This window comes from Amblyomma mixtum, chromosome 10, assembly GCF_055824585.1.
Source record: "Amblyomma mixtum isolate Tamu chromosome 10, ASM5582458v1, whole genome shotgun sequence".
NCBI lineage: Eukaryota > Metazoa > Arthropoda > Arachnida > Ixodida > Ixodidae > Amblyomma > Amblyomma mixtum.
In genome coordinates, this window is record NC_143021.1 from 154,304,859 (window position 1) to 154,328,766 (window position 23,908).

A 23,908-nucleotide genomic window follows, 5' to 3' on the forward strand; every position below is an offset into this window, starting at 1 on the left:
AATAAACAGCGTTGGCTTTGCGCTCTAGGTAGCACAAGTTAGATACTGTTTTGTTCAAATCCTGGAAAATGCAACTTCTGCGCGCCGCCACAACCGGGTGACACTTTATTTTCTCGACGTCACGCGTGATAATGGTTGCGACAGTAAAGCATGCTCCATTGTTCTGGCAGCAACGGTATGTATCCGCAGATGCACCGTGAGCGTCAGTAAAACTCCGAAAAGAAGTTTGATCTGTGAACAGAAAAAAAAAATTACTTCTGCCTGAATACTAACACGCCCGATTTTCACTGCTTATGTGCCTTAGGTAGAAAGGGGTAATAAAACTTTTTTTTAACAGCAAGCGTCATTTCGTTTGTTTAGTTCCCGAAACACATCAAATGTTTCTTAGTAAATAGAAGAGCGATGTCAATTTCTAGTTAAATACTTCTAAAAAAGCTCAGCACCTTCTCCGTTTTCTTGGAACACCTGTGCGCAAAACAGGTTATCGCTGCGCTGGAGTTCAAACTTGTCTATTGTGCTGCCCTACTGTTTGTGACTCGCCGAGCACCATCGATCCATATAGTTGCAATTTTGCTCTACACAGGTATAGAGCAATTATTATTAGTGCCCACTTTGCCGGTAATCCTTGTTTTTTAATGACAATGCAATGCATGTGTTAATTTTTTGGTGCGTCGTACAATGACGTGTGCTGGCTCGCGTTGCAATAACCGTGGATTTGGTTTAACGTTACCATATGGCAAGAATTCGATGCACCAGAGCGCTAAGTACGCATTGGCAATATTGAAATTTTGAAAGATGTTATGTGTCTTCCTAAAGGCCCGATACAAAACTCATATATATTGCTACGACGAAGAGGAAGTTGAAGTCGAAGTGGCCTCCCGCGTGAAAGGGTCGCACGAAGAAGAAGAGGTTGATAGTGCTTCCTGCTGGCGTTGGTGCTGCCTGCAGCTCGCCGCTAGGAACTATTCTTGAAAGTGGTTCGGACGGCGCGAAAACAACAAAGACAAAGGAGACACGAACACAACAGGACGGGCGTGTCTCCTTTGTCTTTGTTGTTTTCGCGCCGTCCGAACCACTTTCAAGATATGAACCAACTAGCCCAAATCAAAGTACTTCTTGAGGAACTATTCACCTACCGCTTGTAAATAAATGTAAGTAGTATTTCCCCGTAACATCTTGGTGGAGGTGCGGCAAGACGGAACTACGCAGCGGACTACCTTCCACCCCCGACGTACCTTTCACGCCGCCGCTACCTTCAACGGCCGACAATGACGGAAAACGCTCCTCCAGATTCGGGCAGCATCAGTGTCCTCGTTGGTCCTCACTCACCCTCGTGATCCTGGACCCTTCTCTGGGGACGACGACGCTGACGTCGACACCCGCCTTCGCAAGTATGAACGATGCAGCGCTAACAACCGGTGGGACCAAACTTTCATGCTTGCGAACATCGTTTTTTACCTTAAGGGCACGGCGCTGAAGTGGTACGATACCAATGAAGAGAGATTAACCAGTTGGGATGACTGTAAGCAGAAACTTATCGACCTTTTCGGAAAACCACTCGGCCGGCAGCTTGCCGCTAAAAGAGATCTCGCAAGTCGCGCCCAGTCATCCACGGAGTCCTACGTGTCCTATATTAAGGATGTGTTGGCTATGTGCTACACCGTGGATACAGAGATGAGCGAGGCTGACAAAGTCGGACATGTGCTGAAGGGCATTGCAGACGATGCCTTCAATCTGCTCGTTTACAAAAACTGTGACAAGATTGCAGACATCGTAAAAGAATGCCGCCGCTTCGAGGACACCAAAAGCCGACGGATCACCCAGCATATCGCCCGTTTGCCCAACACGGCTGCGTCTTCGTCCCGCCAAGATCTTTGTCCTCAGAACCAGCCGACCTCACCAGAGAACGTGACCCGTATTGTACGCCGTGAGCTTAAAGCTATTGCTCCGGCCTCCTTAGCAACACCTGCAGCCAACCAGCCCCTGCCCCTTCCACTTATTCAAGCCGTCGTGCGTCAGGAAATTGCTAACTTGGGTTTGACCTCTGTCACCGCTCTTCATTCCTCCCAAGTACCCGAAGTCCCTCCTCTATAACCCTGTCCGGCCTGTTTACGCCGCTCCTCGACCGCGCAACCCCTCCGAGTGGCGTACCCCTGACGACAGGCCCATCTGTTTCAACTGTTACCGTGTCGGCCACATCGCCCGTCATTGCCGTAGTCGATGGTACTCCTCCCAGCGGACCCGTTACTCGACCCCACCTTATCGCCCCAACGCTGCAGACTCAAGCTCTTTCTCGCGACCCTTGGCCACATCAAGACCCACCACCGACGTCCGGCCGCCCCGCTTCAGCCGCTCACCATCTCCACAGCGCCGCCAGTCCCGTTCGCCGCAACGACCGCGCGCTTCCTCTCCCGGCCCCTACGGACGATCACAGGCGGAAAACTAGTTTCTGCAGCGTCCAGAGGTGATGCTGCAGATACGACCCGGCTCCAAAATCCTCGTTTAGGTCTTCGTTCCCCGCGCAATTTACTGACCATACAAGTCGATGGCGTTGCCGTCTCTGCTCTGGTTGATACGGGCGCCCACATTTCTGTGATGAGTTCCGACCTACGACGCCGCCTCCGCAAAGTACTGACCCTGCTCCTACAGCCGTTGTTCGAGTTGCCGATGGCACAACGTCCCCAGTCCTCGGCCTGTGTGCTGCTCGTGTGACGATTTCTGACCGCCAAACCACCGTGCTCTTTACCGTTCTTAATCAGTGCCCTCATGACATCATATTCGGCCTTGATTTCCTTACTGAGCACGCAGCCCTTATTGACTGTGCTACAAGTGTTGTTGAGTTGGACCTACCGTAGCTCTCAGAACCACCTGCCCCAGTTGTGCACCCTCTCTGTACTGCCGAGTTCACCCGCTTACCACCTGAAGCCGCTACTTACGTAGTGTTTAAATTTGTTCCATCTCTTCCTAACGGCCAGTATATCATCACCCCTGTCCTTGATTTGCCCGTCACAAAGAATGTTGCCCTTGCCCATACGGTTGTCGCAGTCTCGGGAAACAGCGCGTGGTTACCAGTTCTCAACTTCAGTACGCACGTCCAGACGCTTCCTCAAGGCATGTGCCTCGCCGCGCTGTCCCATACCGATGAATACGTGATCTCTGCAGTCACAAACTGTGTATCGTCCTCTCCGGGCGATCATGTCACAGCTCTTTCGAGACCTGACCACTTTGCCGATATGATCGCTTCAGATCTCTCTGCCGAACAAGCCGAGGCGCTTACCGATCTTCTGGCATCTTTTCAGGACATATTTGATTTCAATGACTGCCCTTTAGCTCGTACGACTATTGTGAATCATCGTATCAGCATTGGTGACGCCGCTCCTCTACAGCGCCGGCCTTATAGGGTGTCCAGTTCCGAACGCCAAGTGATACAACAGGAAGTAGAAAAGATGCTCGCTAAAGGACATAATCGAACCGTCGTCCAGTCCTCGGGCCTCTCCAGTCGTCCTTGTTAAAAAGAAAGACGGCAGTTGGAGTTTCTACGTCGACTACCGCCACCTGAACCGCATCACAAGAGACGTCTACCCACTCCCTAGGATCGATGACGCTCTCGACTGTCTCCACGGATCTCAATACTTTTCTTCCATTGACCTTCGTTCCGGTTTTTGGCAAATCGCCGTTGACGAGCAAGACCGCAAAAAGACAGCTTTCGTCACCCCTGATGGTTTATACCAGTTGAAAGTTATGCCGTTCGGACTTTGTAATGCACCATGCTACTTTCGAACGGATGATGGACTCACTCCTTCGCGGATTTAAGTGGACTACGTGTCTGTGCTACCTTGACGATGTTGTTGTCTTCTCGTCCACATTTGCCTCGCACCTTGAACGTCTCAGGAATATCCTGACTGTCTTTCGTACGGCTGGGCTCCAGCTCAACTCGTCCAAATGCCAATTCGGCCGCCGGCAACTCACCATTCTGGGACATCGTGTCGATGCCTCCGGTGTACGTCCTGATCCAGCTAAAATTGCCGCGGTGCAACAGTTCCCTCGTCCAAATTCTCAGAAAGACGTGCGCAGTTTTCTTGGGCTGTGCTGCTACTTTCGCCGTTTTATTCCAGAATTTGCCCTTATCGCTCGTCCGCTCACCGATCTCCTGAAGGCGGACACGGACTTTACCTGGGGCTCTCATCAACAAAATGCGTTTTCAACGCTTCTCCACCTGCTAACATCATCCCCGATTCCGGCACATTTTGATCCCGCGGCCCCTACTGAACTCCGCACGGACGCCTGTGGCTACGGGATCGGAGCCGTGCCGGCTCAACGCTCCCGGGGCCCACACCGCGTGGTTGCGTATGTGTCACGGGTTCGGTGACTAGGCGACACCATCACCGAGTCCGGACAATGAGGGGATGGCCGTTTGATGCCCGGCGTAGCCGGTGAGTAAACGTATTGACTGAGACCGAGGCGTGTTAAGAGGTAACAACAACAAAACAACGTTTATAGCTTCGATTGAACAATGCGGCAGCTTTCACAGACACGTAATTTACATTCTACAAAACAATTGTGGAAAGCACATAGCAGTAAACACACTGAATTAAGTTATAGATTGAATATTTCTACATAGGTCAGAATACAAGTGACAGGCCAATTAGATACAGTCGATCAAAAGTGAGAAGGTGAACAAACATACAGTCAACCGGGAAGCGCGGCTGCAGTCCATCCACAAACACGCACTCAGTGCGGCCCCCGAAGGCGACGTCCGTCCAGGGCAGCTTGCGGTTTCGAGGATGCGGTGCGGCGGCTCGGAGACCCGGGAGTTCTCGGCGGCAGCGTTTCCACCGACGAGCGGACTGAAGTTATTTTCCATACGGCCCCCTTTTAAAGCCCTCGAGCTGTAGAGGGCGAGCACTCGCGGCGCCACAGCGTCGTTGCCAAAAAAACAAAACACGAAAAAGCGCAACAAGCGCGCATAGGCACCTACACTTTGACTCTGCATGGCCGCCATCTTGGAGGAGGAAAAAATTAACGCACAACTAAAAAGAAGCCCTAGGCTTCGACTCGCGATTCGGTGACCTTGGAAACGCTAAAAAGTAAAACACAATCAAAAAGGCAGTCACGTACGCCGCAACTTCTTTCCTGCTAATGGTCAGCTCAAGACTTCGGCAGTATCGGGGTCGACCTTGAGTCGCCTCCGCTTTCGTAATGCGAAGGGGTTGTCTAAATAACTGAAAGAAGCGTGCATGCATTCTTGCTCTTCCCGAGACCCATACAAAGAAACGCGGACGCGTCAGTTTTATACAAACAAAAGTAATTTACAGGCTGCCGCCACTTCTGTGACAGTATGCTAGCCGCCTGCTTTCACCTGCCGAGCGAAATTACTCCATTACGGAATGTGAGTGCCTCGCTCTGGTTTGGGCTGTAGCTAAATTCCGGCCATATTTGTTCCGGCCTGTTTTTTCTGTTGTCACGGACCACCACGCCCTATGCTGGCTGTCCTCGCTGAAAGACCCTTCTGGGCGTCTTGGTCGCGCTACGCCTTCTGGAATATTCGTACACTGTCGTGTACAAGTCTGGACGTCTCCGTCAAGACCCAGTCAAAACGCACTACAGGAATTTACGACAGAAAACTTCTGTAGTCTGTCGTATTTTGGGCATGTAGTATTTCTGTAGTCTGTCCTCTGTAGTCTGTAGTGTCGTACTTCTGTAGTCTGTCTTCTGTAGTGTAGTATTTCTGTAGTCTGTCTTCTGTAGTGTAGTATTTCTGTAGTCTTTCTGTAGTGTAGTATTTCTGTAGTCTGTCTTCTGTAGTGACGTAATTCTGTAGTGTCGTATCTCTGTAGTCTACCTTCTGTAGTGCATTTGTGTAGTGTGTTGTATTCCTGTAGTCATTACCAAGTACGCTTTATTTGTCAATTAATATGCAGCTACAGAGCAGCAGTCTGACTCTGAACATTCGATGCATTCCTGCAGTACAGCCAGGTATAAAAACACCTCACTTGGAGCAAATCAACTATTTATTTACATATATACAGAATTTTTCTTCACCAGGTCTCTCTTGTTCAGACTGTCCTAGGTGAAGAAAAAGAACAGTGATATATATAGTATGCATACACAACAAATGCATGCAAATGTTACAAAGGTCATACAGTGGAATCTTGATTATGCATTCCCCTTTCATGCAACGATCCACATTTAACATCAAATTGGCACGGGCCCGACGTAAACCCATAGGAATAATGCATTAAAGCCTCAATTATACAACTGAAGAATATGCACACGCCGCTTCATACGATGGCTGGCGGGAACCGTCCGGAATGGGAGAGACATTGGCATGCAGAGCACTTTACTGACAGAAGTGACGTCAACCAAGCTGTTTCCAGATAGAAATCAAGATGCAGACGTGCATGCAACGTGTGACCAAGTGCATCATGGCCTGTAATGACTGTTCTGCCAACGGCTCAGAATGAGTCCGTGCATGCAACCCGCATCTATCAGTGCGAGGCGGTCCGCCTGGCCCGTTTTTCCGCGCGCTTCACTTACGAAGACGTTGCGGGAATAAAAACTGCACGTTCATACCACCATAAAGTTATTGTAGAGGCGGTAAAAAGAGTAGACATTTCTGTGATCGCTGGTGGCTAGTTCAAAAGCGCTTCTCGCTACACCTTGAGTAAAGCACATGTTAGGCCTACAAAACCAAGCAAGCGGTGTACTGTCAGCCGGCAGAACGCACATCACTGCAGAAATCGTGCCAAAGGTGGACATTGCGCTTTCTTTTTTCCTTTAAGATACGAATTCTTAGTACAACATGAACTGGTGGGCGAGTTGGTCTGACATATCTTAGTGAAGCAGCGCAACGGCACAAGGCCAAGGGAAGAAGGGGACAAACAGCGCTGAACTGACAACAAATGTTTATTCCGGATGCTAACAGCATATATATACTCTTTTGCACCTTAGAAAAAACAAAGAAACAGAGAGCAGCAGAAAGTATCAATCCCAGTCATTGTGCGCATGCAGCTGTATCGCGTGTACATCGATCATTTGAAATCAGGAAGTTGTGCTCTTTCACCGAGATGGCAACGGAAGGAGTGCTGATACAATTCACACCCAGCTTCATGATCTCAGATGCCTCAATAATCTCTCGTGTAAGCTTATCCTTGTGTTTGGTAACAACTTGGCTGTTTTTGAATTCTGGGTAACATGAACAGTCACGACAGTGAGTACCTATGTGGCGGGCCGCGTTCTTGACATTGTTTGCGTGCTCTTCAAGTCTTTCATTAAGACACCGGCCAGTTTGGCCGATGTATGACCCACCACACTTCAACGGGACTGAGTACACCACGTTGTCTTGGCATGGCACATACTTCATCCTGTGGTTTTTCTTGCAATTATGACCAGATTCCGATATTTTATCCGGGCGATTAACTCTCGCACACAAGCCACTCAGTCTGACAGGAGCCGAAAAAACAACATCTACTCCAGCCTTTTTGCCTATTCTCTTCAAATTGTGGGACACAACATGAACATAAGGTATTACTGCCAGATTTTTTTGCTTGGAATGGGGGACAGCTTTGCCCTCCTTCAGCTTTTTCAATATCCCTTCTGCTACTGATGCCAGAATATGAAGGGGGTATTTTGCGTCTGTTAGCCTATCAACCTGATTGGAGAAACTAAATTCAAACTTGTGTGGGCAGGATTTTTGCATGGCATTTTGAAAGCATGACGCCACAATGCCTCTTTTAACAAGCTTCGAATGGGCTGAGCTGTATGGAAGTAAGGGCTTTTTACCCCTAGGATCAAATGCCCAGCATACATGGAAATCAGTAAAATATAAGGTCAGATCAAGGAACTTAATGCGATCATTCACAGCCACTTCATGCGTAATTTCCAGCGGCGAAAGCACTTCACAGAATATCGCGCAAAGGTCATTCACTTCCGCAGCGAAGCTAGCCGGGTCACAATCTAGTAAAATTAGGTAATCATCTACATATCGGAACACTCTTGCAACTGTTGAGCTCATGAGTGATTGTTCGAGTGCCCTGTCAAGCTTAGCAAGGAACATGTCACTTAGCAATGGAGCGATGCAAGATCCAATGCAGATCCCATTCTTTTGAACTGTTTTTATTCAAAAGAATGGGATCTGCATAGGATCTTGCATCGATCCATTGCTAAGTGACATGTTCCTTGCTAAGCTTGACAGGGCACTCGAAAAATCACTCATGAGCTTAACAGTTGCAAGAGTGTTCCGATATGTAGATGATTACCTAACTTTACTAGATTGTGACCCGGCTAGCTTCGCTGCGGAAGTGAATGACCTGTGCGCGATATTCTGTGAAGTGCTTTCGCCGCTGGAAATTACGCATGAAGTGGCTGTGAATGATCGCATTAAGTTCCTTGATCTGACCTTATATTTTACTGATTTCCATGTATGCTGGGCATTTGATCCTAGGGGTAAAAAGCCCTTACTTCCATACAGCTCAGCCCATTCGAAGCTTGTTAAAAGAGGCATTGTGGCGTCATGCTTTCAAAATGCCATGCAAAAATCCTGCCCACACAAGTTTGAATTTAGTTTCTCCAATCAGGTTGATAGGCTAACAGACGCAAAATACCTCCTTCATATTCTGGCATCAGTAGCAGAAGGGATATTGAAAAAGCTGAAGGAGGGCAAAGCTGTCCCCCATTCCAAGCAAAAAAATCTGGCAGTAATACCTTATGTTCATGTTGTGTCCCACAATTTGAAGAGAATAGGCAAAAAGGCTGGAGTAGATGTTGTTTTTTCGGCTCCTGTCAGACTGATTGGCTTGTGTGCGAGAGTTAATCGCCCGGATAAAAGATCGGAATCTGGTCATAATTGCAAGAAAAACCACAGGATGAAGTATGTGCCATGCCAAGACAACGTGGTGTACTCAGTCCCGTTGAAGTGTGGTGGGTCATACATCGGCCAAACTGGCCGGTGTCTTAATGAAAGACTTAAAGAGCACGCAAACAATGTCAAGAACGCGGCCCGCCACATAGGTACTCACTGTCGTGACTGTTCATGTTACCCAGAATTCAAAAACAGCCAAGTTGTTACCAAACACAAGGATAAGCTTACACGAGAGATTATTGAGGCATCTGAGATCATGAAGCTGGGTGCGAATTGTATCAGCACTCCTTCCGTTGCCATCTCTGTGAAAGAGCACAACTTCCTGATTTCAAATGATCGATGTACACGCGATACAGCTGCATGCGCATAATGACTGGGATTGATACTTTCTGCTGCTCTCTGTTTCATTGTTTTTTCTAAGGTGCAAAAGAGTATATATATGCTGTTAGCATCCGGAATAAACATTTGTTGTCAGTTCAGCGCTGTTTTTGTCCCCTTCTTCCCTTGGCCTTGTGCCGTTGCGCTGCTTCACTAAGAGATTCTTAGTACAGATACTGCTACCTGCTTCTGCGTAGTGACAGCGGTTTTAGAGAAAGTTTGAACAGAAAGACATGTCGCTGGCATGGCCGTATACTGTGCACTGCACATCTCCGAAGGGTTGTAGTAGTGATATTCCTGGCGCGTCGTTCATATTTTTTCGAGATTCATCCGACATCTACTTAATGTGCAGGAACAGAGCGCTCGCCTGCCTTGTCTAAAGCCGCCTCTTCCACGCTGAAAAGCCTGGCTGCGTGCGGTCTCAGAACAGTCTGCTAATGTGGTCCATAAGTGCTGTTAACAGTCTGGTTCATAAATATAATCTTCTGTGCATCATCTCAGTAGCAGACTATCCTTAAGCAGAACTTGGGTAAAGCAGTATCTCACTATAGTAGGCAAATTCCAGTGCGATTTGCAGGTTATTCTAATGTCTAAGTGTACCATACAGACAGTTAGGAAATACAGTCAAGTTACGAGTTTTGTAAGCACATGAGCTTACCCAATCTATTCATGCATATAACAAGAGACCATTGGCTTGAACAGATATTTACCGCCGCAGGCCACAGCACTTCTGTGCCAGGTAGCGCGTCACCTTCTTGTGGTACTTTTGGAGATCCTCAGCCGAGCAACCCTTCAGCTTCAAATAGTACCAGAAGGAATCTGCACAGATGGGGTAATAAGTAATGTTAGTGTGGTTGAATATAAAAAATGAGCAGATGGAATAATGAGCATTAATACACCTAACATAGGTTGTTAGTTCGAATCCGTGCTGCAAGAAAGGCTCTAACTTAACTAGTAAGTTTATGCTGCACGACAGGCTGAATCGTATGACACCATCTGGTACATTCATGCCAAACGGTTCACCCACTAATTTTACAGGAATGTCGTGACTAAGCAGCCAGACTTTAATGCCTGCCAGACAGATATACACATACTGATCGATATAGTTTAGTTTCGAGCTGTGGTGCTCGAGCATCACACTGCCACCTGCTATTATTTTATTCCATTATCTAACCACCTCGGCTCCCATGGCAACTACTGGGATACACTGCTGCATTGGAGGCTGCCAACTTGGGTTCTATCCGTGGAATCAGCACAACTCAGGCTCAAAACGCAACCAGGCTGAGAACGCAACGCAATGCTCTAAAATTACTACCTCGGGCTAATAGCTCTGGGAGCAAAGCTTCACACACTGGTGCATAATATTATACTTCAGATACACCCAGCAAAGCAGTAGAGAGAAAAGCCCTTTGATGAATAACAAAATTTAGCTGGAGTTTAAAAACCCACTTGCACTCTGCGTAGGTTTGGGACTTGGGGGAAAAAGAGAGGTGCAGGAAATTGCAAAGGTTTTCAAGCAATTTCAACAAAATTTCAAAAATTATACAGCCCCTGAATTAGGGATGGCATACATCAAAGTGGTGACAAATGGAGTGACAAAGTTCCTTACACAGTGTGTGCACTGATGAGGAATGAGGAGGATTTGGTGTTTAACTGGAAGATTAACAGCAAATAAAGTTTATTACGCATATCTGCTGCCTATGAAAGGCTAACCGCCCAATTCAGAAGTGCGCCTCAACTCGATACTCCGTCTCCACTCTGTGGAGTGGAGAAAACAACTGCTCTTCCATTTGATGGGCAGTTAGGATTGAAGAATGCCACTCGGCATTTCTTCAGACAAGGAGCTGCTCTAGAGACCTTCCAACTGCCGTCCCTCGAGGAAGCATGAAAGGCAAATGATGATGAGAATAAGGCAAAAAATTGCCTTTGGCTACAAAAAAGCATGGCATGGCTATTAAGTGTCTGTTTTATCACGCTGCACCACCTTAAGAACACAAAGAACCTCACCGTTTATTAGCCTAGTAAAACAGCTTTTGCAAGCTGCCTGACGAAAGCAACAGAGAAAAACTACCGGAAACGCTTGCACATCTGGCAACCTTTGCCACCAATGATGTAGCGTCTATGTAGGCATTTACGAATGGTGTAAAAACTGCCGTTCGTCAACTTGTGGGAGGTTTCGCTGGCCTGCAGAGGCCAGCGGCGAAGCTGAGAAGTACCAAAATGGGTTTGGATTTATGGGGTTTAATGTCCCAAGTGACTCAGGCTATGAGGATGCCATAGTGAAGGGGTCTGATAATTTCATCCACATGGGGTTCTTTCACGTGCACTGACATCGCACAGTACACAAGCTTCCAGCATTTTGTCTCCATCAGAATGCGACTGCCGCGGCCAGGATCGATCCTGTGTCTTTGAAGTCAACAGCTGAGCACCGCAACCCCTGAGACTGCTTCATCATCAAATTATGCATTACATAAATGACACTGCATCACAGAAAAGGACTAACAGTCATGGCCAAACTGTAGTTACAGCCAAAAGTTGGCACCGTGAACCTGCTCCCCACATCCAAAAGCTTAGACAGCTTCAGCCAACACACAGGAATCCGATTGTCTCCCAAACCCCATGACACTGCCTCCCAAAGAAGGTGGCAGCCAATAAGTGGGCAACAAAAAAGTAAACTGTGGGTAACAACTTGAACGTCTTGCATCACGCTACAAGGTGATGTGAAATTTGAGGAAAGGCCCCAAGAAGCACATAATTTTTAGATTTTCAGAGCACTCTTAGCCCTTTAAATGCCAAATGTATTCCTAAAAAACATGCCAGAAATTTTAAGCAATCAATTTTTTTGTGTACATTATTCTTGAAGCCACTTCATTGCAAACACATGGGTAGCTGCAGAGCAGTCAGCTCAATGCACCGATTGTGGTTGACAGCACTCAGACATACAGACAAGGGACAGAAACAAAAAAGATGATGGCACAGGCACTGAACTTAAAACTTTTCCCAGAACTGCCGACATACTGCATAAATACCCACACCACAGGCACCAACACGCAGCGATTTATGCACTCGTGGTAACAAGAAGTGGTATGAGAAGTAGTGGAAAAACAACAAAAGCTAGAAGCAAAAACCAGAGGACACAGCACAGGATAAAACCAGAACAAGGTGAGAGAAAAATTTATAAGCAAGTCATTTTTAAAAGACTGCCAACAGTGGATAGGTTTGACCGAAAGAATATTTAAGAACTGGTCTGATAAAATGGAACTAAAAAACCTTATACACAAACACAGACCAAGCACAGTGAAAAAAAAATGAAGGAGAAATGGCAAGAAAAAACACGCAATAGAAGCAAAATGGCGATTGGGTAAGCAAACGAGAATTAAGCAACAAGCGAAGGTGAAGTGTGCTAAAAATTAAAAGGATAAAAGGGGAATAAAAACGCGCATGAGCCACAAAGGTGAAGCCAACAATTAAGATGGTTAAAAGTGGAAGAGGACGTACAGTGAAGCCGAGAGATAAAATATAAAAAAGTGAAATTCAATAACCAGTATGAAGGCAAAAATCAAGGAAAAACACCAAAAGAGGGAAGTTGGCAGAAGAGGCAAGGCATGTAACACACATGTAGAACCAGGGCTAGATCAAGTACGTCCACAAAGAAAGGCAATCCTCCGAGTGAAACCAAGCGTGTTCTTTACATTCACCCCGGAGCCTGAAAATCTCTGCGGCTTCCACCATTGCATTGCGTCAGCTTATTACGGGGCTCTATTAACACAGTGGCTTTCTCGAACTTTGGGCAGCATGGCTTTTTTGCGTCCCATTATCAGCAGTGGACTTGCTGGTACCTAAGAGATGTACCCGATAAATCAGTGTAATGCTCTCTTAGCCTTCCATTGATGCCAATGTATACCTTGCAGCAAGAAAAAGGGATTGAGAAAGCACTTCTTGTGCATGCCACTAAGGGTTTCTGTGCAATGCAGTGCAGCCTGTTTCTTTTTTCTTTTTCATTGACGATCCTAGAGAGGTGTGATAGGTGATTGGGGGGGGGGGGCGGCAGCAAAAAAAGCATCTACTCTATCTCTCGAATTTTCTAAAGGTAAATTTCACAGAACCTTAAGAAAATCGGAGAGAAAGCAGGAGTAGACATTGCCTTTTCTGACACCCTAGCACCTATTGCAGTTGCGGAATCCTAAATGAAAAAAAAAGACGCTGCACCACGCAGCACAGAAAACCCTTAGCGCCATGCGCGGAGGGCATTTAATCAATCCTTTTGTCTTGCGGCAAGGTATACATTGGCATCAATGAAAGGATAAGGGAGCATAAGATTGATTTATCGGGTACATTTCTCGGGAATCTGCCAGTCGGAAAGAGCAAAACCACAAAACTATCACACAGAGGCAGGTGACAACACAAGGCCGTACTGACAACTGAAAATTTATTGAACAGCAGTGCTTACATAGACAAGTCACGTGTGTAATCTACAAACAATCGTAAAGAGGCAAAAAAATTCAATGGCAACCATAGAGCTGAGCAAATATGACAATCACCTGCTCAAAAACGAAACAAAAACAACCGGGGGAAACACAGACAGAAACGCTAATTTTCCTGAAAAATGAACACAGTAGGCGTGCTGACACACTTATCTGGCTCTGACCTCAAGATGGCAACAGCCTCGACAATTTCTCTTTCCAACTGCTTCTTTCTTCATCCAATAATCTGTGTGCAGTTCAATTTGGGATAGCAGTCTACAATGAGACAGTGAGTGGGACGGCAAATGCCTCCGGGTCTACTCAAGGAACACGCATACTCTTGCAAACAAATGTGTAAACATCTACCACTTTGGACGATATAAAACTGGCCACAGCTGAGGGGAATCTCGCACAACATGCCCGTTGGCGGTACTTTTTGAATGCCTCATGCCATGTGCAACGGGGGTGGTGTACACGATTCCTCTCAGCTGTGGTCGATTTTATACCGGCCAAATTGGTAGATGGTGAAACACTCCCTTGCAAGAGTATTAGCATTCCTTGGGTAGGCCCGGACGACCTTGCCTGCCTGTCCACTGTCCCAGTTGTAAAGACTGTTAACCTAAACTGAACTGCACATTGTTATTGGATGAATAAAGGGCCAGTTGGAAAGAAATTCTCAAGGCTGTTGCCATCCTGAGGTCGAAGCCAGATAGGTGGGATAGCATGCCTTCTGTGTCCATTTTTCAGAAAGAATTGGAATTTGTTTCCCTCCCTAGGTTGTTTTTGCAATGATTGTTTGCAGATTACATGCGCAACTGATCCATATGAGCACTCATTTCTTCAATAAATGTTCAGTTGTCGTACCGCCTTGTGTTTTGCCTGCCTTTGTCCCATTCTGTTTTGCGGTTTTTCTAACGATTTCCAACCAACTGGCCTACAAGCACGTCCTAAATCTGCAAGTCCATTGCCAAAACTGTGACCGAAAAAAGCCATGCCACCCATGTTCGAAAAAGTGCCATTGTGTTAAAAAAGCACCAGAATAAGCCGACATGACGAACTGGTGGGAGCCGCCGGGATTTTGAGGCTCGAGGATTAATGGGCAAGAACACCCTCAGAAAAAAAGATTGCCTTTCTTCAGGATGTTTGACCTAGCCCTGGTTTTAAAAACATCTTGCATGCCTTGACTTTTCTGCCAACTCCTCTATTTTCGCGTTTTTGTTTGTTTTTATCTTTAATACTAATTGAATTTCATATTTTGATATTTTATCTCTCTCGTTTTTACAGTAGCTCATCTTCCTCCTTTAGCCATGTTAGTTCTTGGCTTCACCTTTGTTGCTCATGTGCATTTATTCCCCTTTTATTCTTTCAGTTTTTTAGCTCACTTCACCTTTGTAGACCAATTCTTGTTTGCTTGCCCAATCACCATTTTCTTTTCACGGCATGTTTTTTCTTGCCATTTTACTTTTATTTCACTGCCCTTGATCTGTGTTTGCGTGTAGTGTTTTAGTTCCGTGTTATCAGACCAGTACTTGAAAATTTTGGTCAAACCGTTCCACTGTTTCACGTGCTGGTGGTCTTAAAAATGACTTGCATAAAACTATTCCTTTAACCTTGTTATGGTTTCATCCTTCCCTGCTCTATAGTCTTGGTTTCTGTTTCTAGTTTGTGTTGTTTTCCCACTTTTGGCCATATCACTTATTGTTGCCACGAGTGCATAAAATTGCCACCTGTTGGCGCCTGTGTTTTGGTTATATATGCAGTGTTTCGGTGATTCTGGAATAAATCTGTAGTCAGCACCTGTGCCCTCATATTTTTTCTTTCTGACCCCAGTCTGTGTTTCTAAGCTCTGTCAACCACAAAGGATCAGACCAACTAGACCGACAGCTTGTCCTATTCAAGCTCAATGCGTACTTTTCAAAGAAATGCTATGGCGAAAACACTGTACTTACAGTAAAGCCTGCTTGACTGAGCGAATACCACTGGCAATTCGCAAAATCCCAGCCTGCTCCTGTTTGCTGGCTCAAGCCGCACGCAACTTTGTGGCTTGCACGACTTCCACGCAACTCTTGGTCCCTTGAAACTGAAACATAGAGGGATGAGTGAGAGATATCAGATTTGATATGCTTGTATTGCTGCAATGACTAAGAAAAAACGATATTTTCCATAAGAACAATTATTTCACACTAGCTTCGCAGAGTAAACCTCGTTTATCACGACCTCGTTAACACTGACATACTGCACAGTCCCAGCCTGACTGCATCTAGTTCTGTGGTGTCATATGCTTGTTAGCTATGAGCCCTTGGCCTTGCACCGGTTAATACAGACAACCACGGAATGGGCAATCAGCTCCGACCTTTTGAGTCATAGATACTCACAAGCTCAGTGGTCCCAGGGGTTCTAGAAATATTGGCAGGGCGACACAGTAACAAGCATTCCGCACCACTTGCTCTCGCTTCATTGCAAAAAAACTCTCACAGCAGACCTGTCCTCCATTTTGCAGTGTGAAAATAATCAAATTCAAAGCATGCACACAAAATGTGGACCTCTCTTCGAACAGAGCTTCAGAAACACGGGTATAATTATTGTAATTAAACCTACCTGCAGTTTTCAATTTATCCTAAAATTTTATGCAACTCGACAAGCAATAAGCATTAAAAAGGAATTAAAATAGCCAGCACTGTTTAAACAATATAGCTACGAAGAAATACGAGACGTATCCACTACTCTCCAGTGGTTCTTTAGCTTCATGCATTATCAATCTACACTTTCTTACAGGCACATTTGCACGCGAAACTTGGGTTTAACCCAATCTTGATGAATCTTTCTGGAATGCAACAATAAGGAGAAACCAGTTTTACTCAAAAACAAAGGGCCCTATACAATGCATCACAAGGCCGGCTAGGCGCACTCAAGACTACAGCCCCTTCCAGAAGTCTCCAATTTGCCTGTCCTCTACAAGTTGAGGATCCCTGTCCACTGCTTGTCGAATTTCGCTATCCCGCCTTGCTAGTTCTCCCACTGCCCTTCTCAAACTCTTGGAATTCTGTTGCTCTAGCAGATCATCAGCTATTGTATTATTTTTTGTTTTAGCACTACACACTCCATGCCAACAATGCTGGATAATGTACTTTAAATAGGTTTGTAGAGCGTGCAAGTGGCTTGCAGCTTGACGAATAGGTGAGAAAAAAACGCGGAGCCTGACAAATAGGTGTGAAAAAAACGTGGGTTATTTGGAAGAAATGGGCTTGGGCAGGAGATGTAATGCAAAGGCAAGATAACCAGTGGTCCTTAAGAGTGATAGAGTGGATTCCAAGAGAAGGCAAACGTAGCAGGGGGCAGCAGAAAGTTAGGCGGGCGGATGAGATTAAGAAGTTTGTGGGGATACGGTGGCCACAACTGGCGAAGGACAGGGTTAATTGGAGAGACATGGGAGAGGCCTCTGCCCTGCATTGGGTGTTAGACTGATGATGATGACAACCTGGTGAATTTGCCTCGCAACAACCGCTGCAGCCTGATATTTTGTAGAGCAGCACAATGGCCTTCATTTTTTGAGTGGTGAAGTATTCAGCATTTTGTTTCAACCATCAGTGTAAAGGGAAAACATTTTATGTTGCACAAAATGAAGGAATTACATGCATACTGGGCTTTGGAAGAATGCCCTGTGGACATTACAAAACACTGCCATCCTTGCTTTATCTCTGCCAGGTAACAAAATTCATTATTCTCCAAATACTTTGGACAAAGACAAGCTGCCGTGCACTCATTCGAGCTCAGTGGACTTTCCCTCAAACCAATCTTCAGTAAATAATATCAGGATTAGGCAAAAGTAACTGTAGTGTATTTCAGTGAGTCAGTGCCTTTTACAGAGTTTTGGAAACAGAAAAGTTTATGAGCTTTGTGAGCACATGATTGCCCAATCTATTTACATAGTCAAATGGGAAATTTGCCTTCCTATTCAATTTATGCACATTCAAACAATATTTACCGCTGTAGGCCACATCAGTTCTGTACCAGGTAGCACATGCCAAAAAAAAGCCTTGATAGCGTAATAAGTAATGTGTGGTTGACTATAGAACTTAAAATCTAGGCCATATCTCTTGGATCTAATCTTGACATATTTCTGCATAATACTATACTGCAGATACAAAAAGCAAAGCAATAGAGAGACAGAGAAACTTTGCTAATGAAATGAACAAAATATTTACTTAAAATCACTGACCTGTTACTCAGCATGAGGGAGGAAATAAGAGGGAAAGACGAAGGAAAACAGGTGCAGAAAATTGTTAACGTTTGGAAAATAATAAATTTAAACATTTTTTGGAAATGACGTATCCATTACTTTACTTGGTTTTAAAGGGTTTAATGCCACAAAGCGGCGCAGGCTATACAGGGCGCTATTGTAGAGGACTGGAAAATTCTTTAGGTGTGCTGACATCACACGGTACCTGGGCCTCTAGCATTTCGTCTCCATTGAAATGAGACTAGTACAGCTGGAATCAAAACTGGCTGGAATCGAACCTGCCTCTTCCGGGTCAGCAGCCAAGCACAATAACCACTCAGCCACCATGACGGCTCCCATTTGGGGTGACATGCATCAATGTGGTGACTGACGGGGCTGACAAAGTTCACTTCAGAGAGGGTGTGCATTGATGAGGTTATATAGTTCAATTCTCCCTGTGCCACATAATTAGACAGGTAAAAATTTATTATGAGCATATGCTGCCTATGGCAGGCCAAGAGATGTAAGACACAAAGCATATGTCCATAAAATGAAAGCAAGAAGAGCACAATTTCCTGCTGTGAGTAACCGCTCCACTATCCAAAAGGATAGCCAGCTTCTTTAAAAAATGTATGTCCTGCCTATGTCCATTTATGATTCCCGCTCAGATTTTAATTCGCATTTATTTCCAACCAACTCAGTTCTCTCCCAATCTCTTATCATTAACCCTATGATTTTCCTGAGTGGTTCACCGCACTGTTCTCAATTTTAAGCCCTTTGTAAAGTACCCCACTTTTCCCGACAGCTTAGCAAAGGCAAAGCAGTTTAAAATTTATTTTTGAGCATACTGCAAGGCGCTGCTCGTAACTTCTGAGTGCATGCCTAAGGCAATAAACCCCTTTCTTATTCTCCCAACCATTTCTTTCAAATGCTCTATATCTGTGCATGACCTGGCCGAGGTGTATTCTGTTTCGACTTCCAGTACCTTACTGCATTTCATAAAAAGGCCTCTTTCCTGATTATTAAGTATTGATTTAGCTGTCATTTTCACACTGAGTATTGATGTCCTCAATCATTTGCAAGAATTCATCACTTATACTACAACTCACCATTAATACTACAATAACATGAAATCAAATATAACTGAGCGGTTCTCCATGAGTCTTCGCATTTCCTGAACCAACCCGCTACTATGCAGTCAGGGTCACCTCATCTAGCATGATCACATCTTGTTCAGGGTATGTGGGTTGTGCAAAGTAAACAACCGTTGATTTCAGGTCACTGCAGTCAAAACTACAAAGTAGCTGGTGCAATGAAATGTTAGTTCTAAGAAGGTCTGCTCGTTTTTTTTTTATGCGGGCCCAAGTGAACACAGGCTAAACTGCATGCTGTTTGATGTCAGTGCAGGATAAAGATCCCCAGGTGGCCAAAATTATTCTGCAGCCCTCTGCTACGGCACCTCTTTTCTTCTTTAACTCCCTCCTTTATCCCTTCCCTTGCATCATTGTTCAGGTGCCTATCAAGATGTGAGACAGTTACTCTGTCACTTCCTTGGCTCAAAAACCAATTTTAAATTTTTCAAGGATACTTTCAAGAACGTAGAGGTACAAACTGTACAGTATAACCACATGCCACAGCAATAAACCAGCAATACATCTGCGCTGACAGGAGCTTGCCAAGTACGCTGCAAGGATGCTATGCCATGCAAGATTTGGTGTCATCATACAATGTTACTTTACTGACTGACATTTCAGTGTACAAGCAAGAAATACCATTAAAGTATTATTGTACAGCACAACGTTTTTAAAAGATAAACGAACATTTTGGCCCTTTTAGAGGACACACATGCATAAAAGGCAACAGGTGTGGAATAGTCACTGCACCTGAAGCAGGCTCAACTTTATAATAACAGCGCAGTGTCAAGAGCTACATGAGCGGCTATATTTCGTACAAATTTGCAGTTCATGTAATAAGCTGAGGTACTGCTGTAAAGTGCATGTAGAGTTCTGCATGCATTTTTAAACACAGCAGTGAGCCGATGTTGAAAATATTTTTCAAAACAGGCAGGTAAGGTATGCGTAACTGAAAAAGATAATTACCATGAATGGCTTGGAGGGATGGCACAGCTGAAGGCAGGAAGCACGCATGGCCCAGCAGATGCTGGCAGCTGGCAACTGCAGATAAATACGTCCCCACCAACAGCTATCAGTGCCAGTGACAATGTCATGAATGACAACAAAACAAACTGTCGACTGCTTCAGAAACTAAAATGAGGTATTAATATAGGAACACCAAAAAGCAATGAGGTGGCCCATGACAAAATAAATAAGGAGATTGTATGTGAAACACCCATACACATTCTTTGAGTACATTTACATGACTGTCATAACCACATTGAAAGATGAGCTGGCTGGAATACCGCTTTATTCTTATGCATGATGAAAAGAGCCCAACTATTCGAATATAGCATGCGCAGGCTTTAGTTACTTACTATTAGGGTGCCTTGCACCAGCGTCTAATGTATTCTTAAATTGAACATAGCACCCAGTCGACCAGTTTACCTTGCATAAATGAGAAGAGAAAATGCAAAAGACATGCATTCAATACCAAGGAGCCCGATATCTCACGTCACAACTGAGCATGATACGAAAATTAGTAGTGCATTTAACAAATTGCACACAAATAAAAACAGCAAAACATTTGTCGAGTGGTAATGCAAGTAGGGGCAAGAGCAAGAAAAAATACCGAAGAACACTGGTGAGTGAGGTGCAGGGAGGTCTGTGGGTAGGGTTCCGTGCCTGGGAACAGTTCCGAGCGCGGAGAACTGCTGCCGGCAGTCAACCAAGAATAAATAAGAGAAAGTGAAAATGAATAACAAACCATCACCAATTGCGAACGACCTGAAAGCGGGCCGCATAAGCGAGGCATACAGCAAAAAGCTTGAAATCCCAAATAAGTGTGCAGTTGCATCCCCAACAGTTCAGTGCCCTGAAGGAGAGGAAGCATGGACGCCTACAGTTCAGGGAAGACACAAGAACGACCTAACTGACATAATATTGCCAAATTCTGTTCCAATGGGGAAGCACAGATAAAAAGTTTACAAATGACTAGTACATATGCGCCAGCCTTCCACATGCGATCACTGTCTTCAAAATAATTTGCATGACGAATATTAAGAAGTAAGCACTGATCCGATGAGCACCAACACCGAGCAAAACCATCCGTCGTCTGTTCGCAGTTCGCCTAGCGCGAGTGCTTCATCGTGCAGCACTGCCGCTCATAATAATCTTCTAAATAGCACAAATCCATCCGATGGGTACCAGCCGCGAGCAAAATCACCCGTTGTCAGTTCCCTCGCCTGTTCTCAGCTGTCCACGCAAAAGCGCTCTCACCCGCGGCACTGATCGTCGTCTTCTACGCAGTACAAATCCATGCCAGTTGAATGTAGTAAACATTGTCTGTAGTTTTTCGCAGCGCTAGCAAGCGACCGCATAACTCTGTTGTGATCTCTGGTGGCATTTTTATTTACCACGGCGCCTGAGTACTAAACGCAGACATAGACTATGAAGCAACACTTATCACGCAGGCTATACGCCCGTGCTTTTCTGGCAACGCATTATAGCTGAGGCAACCGCACGCAGACTGTCTCCGCTGCCATCCTTATATAGCCGCACACTAATAACGCGTGCGAATACAGATCAGTAATAGAGAAGCGGTGACGGTACTCACCAATCATGCAGCTCATCCAGGCTTAGTAAAACCGCGCCGTCGTCTTCATTGCCTTTCCAGATGACAAGACGTCGTAGCGCTGCCTTTCTTCATGCCTTTGCCCGTCCAAACTCACCGATGTTGACTGGGCGTAATACTCGTCGTTGGCTTCCAAAACACACTTCTGTTCTTCACACATGCCCGCCGCACAAGCACTCAAACAATGCCATGAAAAGCCAAATAACACAAAACGTGAGGCAACGCACGCTCTGACATGGCGCCGGCGCCAGCGGCTTTGCCCTTGTTTTTGCGTCGTTGAAAAACTGCAACTCAAATGCGCTTTTTTACTACTAATATTTAAATTATGTTCCGAAGAAAAATATTTCAATTTTTCTAAATTTATTTTTTATTAAGTGCGAACACTAAAGCGCTTTTAAATACTTTTGTAGAAGCTGCGATCCTGTGATCCCATCACCCAGGGTGCCCCGGATGTTCTAGCAGACGACGGAGCAGACGACGGCGCAGACGACGCTGTTGACGGAATGAAATTTCGTTTGCTGCCAGCTAAAATCTCTTAATTGCGACAAAACGGGCAAAGAAATGCACCGTACCTCAAGCTGGTGCATATCAAGGATATGTTGGACGTGAGCGGTAGGACTGAGAGCAGCTGCGATGCATTACTTTGACTGACGCGGGCATGCTCGACGGAGATTTACACGAAACTGAGGGCTTAACTGTGACCCGTACAAGCGGATAACTTTGATATCAACTGCTTTGCGAAACTACGCCGATAGTTGCGTCACACTTTAGGTGATATGCAACAGCGGCTCGCACTCGCCGCATCTTGCTCGCGTGTACTTTCACAATTGAGCAAGAGCCCACATGGAAGCCGATAGAAGCAACTGTGTTTTCGAGTTCAGATTGTTCCGCGAAATACGAGCAGCTTGTTTTAGCACGCACTCGAATTGTAGTTCTCAGCCAGTGCGTCACGAGCGGTGACGATGGCCTCGATGACGAGCGTAAGAATCACCTTAAGGTGGCCGCAACGAAGCCGGTATCCCAAGCGTATATGTGAGCTAAAAGTTGTTTACCTGTGCTGCAAACGTGGGCTCAGTCGCAGTCCAGCCGCTAGCTGCTCAGTTTTCCAGCCTTGCGAGCCCAAGTCGCTGGCTGCTGAGCATTGCGGGAGCTGAGCTTTCAGAAATGACACTGCCCGCGAGCGCGCCGGGCGACAAGTTTGCACTGCTCCCTGGATGTCGTATTCGTCGCTAAGCCTGGCAGGTTTCATATCGATGCCAGAGCTGAGAGTGCTTTCGAACTGGCTAGCGCTGAGGTGCTACTCTCTTCACTGTACGTTGTACTGTGAACCATGTCTCGTAGTGAAATAAAGATATGCGCGGTTTCCGCGCTAACGGTGACGTCGAGGACGAGCTTAATAAACGCTGTAAGGCAGCAGATATTCGATGCATATATGTGTGCTAAATTTGTTCACCTATGCTGCATGCAAACGTGAGAATAAAGTCTCGCTCAGTCGCAGGACAGACGCTCGCTGCTCGATTTTCCAGCCTTGCCTGCTCAGTTCGCGAGCTACTGAGCCAATCATTGAGCGAGCCGAGCTTTCGGCAACGACGCCGCCCGCGGGCGCGCCGGCCGACGAACTGCGCGCTGCTCTCTAGCTACCCTTGTCGTCGCTAAGCTTAGCCGATTGCACATCGACGCCTAAGCTGAGTGCGATTCGGAACTGGCTAGCACTGAGGTGCTACCCTCGCCACCGTTTTACTGTGAGCCCCGCGTCATAGTGAAATAAGCTCGGTTTCCGCGACCCCTTCAGGAGCAGAGCTAGCAGAAGCCAGGCGAGCTGCAATGGGCAGCAGAAGCGGTTGTGGGTGAAAATTTGTTTTGCTGTTATCGCTTCTACCAACAACTCGATATTGGCTAACGATACTCTATCCCAGAGCTTAGTAAATGGACGTGAACAAACAATACCAGTGAATTTTTCTGACGCCGGCTTCCAGGCTGGCAGGCCGGTCCCGAGAAGAGCGCCCTTACGCTTGAATGGCAGTGGCGCACGTCAAAACCGCCACGACATTCTACTCTTCGCTCAGGTTGTCGTAGCACACTGTTAATAGCGAGGGACCAGAACACTTTAGTGGACCGAGCGTGAGGGACCAGAACACTCTAGAGGACGAGGCGCGAGGGCGCAGGAGACTGAACCAAAGCGCGCGATCGACTGACGTCAGTCCCAAGACTTATCATTTAACGTGAGAATCAAACGAGCAG

The 23,908-nt window shown here is 45.9% G+C and overlaps 1 protein-coding gene across 3 annotated transcripts; it reads right to left on the bottom strand.

The window, feature by feature from the left end:
* Positions 1–6,004: 6,004 nt before the first annotated feature.
* On the bottom strand, positions 6,005–21,841 carry LOC149327420 (uncharacterized). 3 transcript variants are annotated; one of them, XM_089562478.1, is made up of 6 exons: positions 21,650–21,841; positions 20,666–20,744; positions 20,020–20,094; positions 15,651–15,781; positions 9,949–10,057; positions 6,005–6,061 (listed from the first exon to the last, which is right to left on the bottom strand). In XM_089562478.1, the coding sequence occupies exons 1-6, from the start codon at positions 21,663–21,665 to the stop codon at positions 6,016–6,018; spliced, it is 456 nt and encodes a 151-aa protein (XP_089418604.1). In that variant the 5' UTR covers positions 21,666–21,841; the 3' UTR covers positions 6,005–6,015. The 3 variants fall into 3 exon arrangements, with proteins under 3 accessions (XP_089418604.1, XP_089418603.1, XP_089418605.1); XM_089562477.1 differs by having other exon boundaries at positions 20,666–20,747; XM_089562479.1 differs by having other exon boundaries at positions 6,045–6,066; positions 20,666–20,747; positions 21,650–21,840.
* Positions 21,842–23,908: the final 2,067 nt, after the last annotated feature.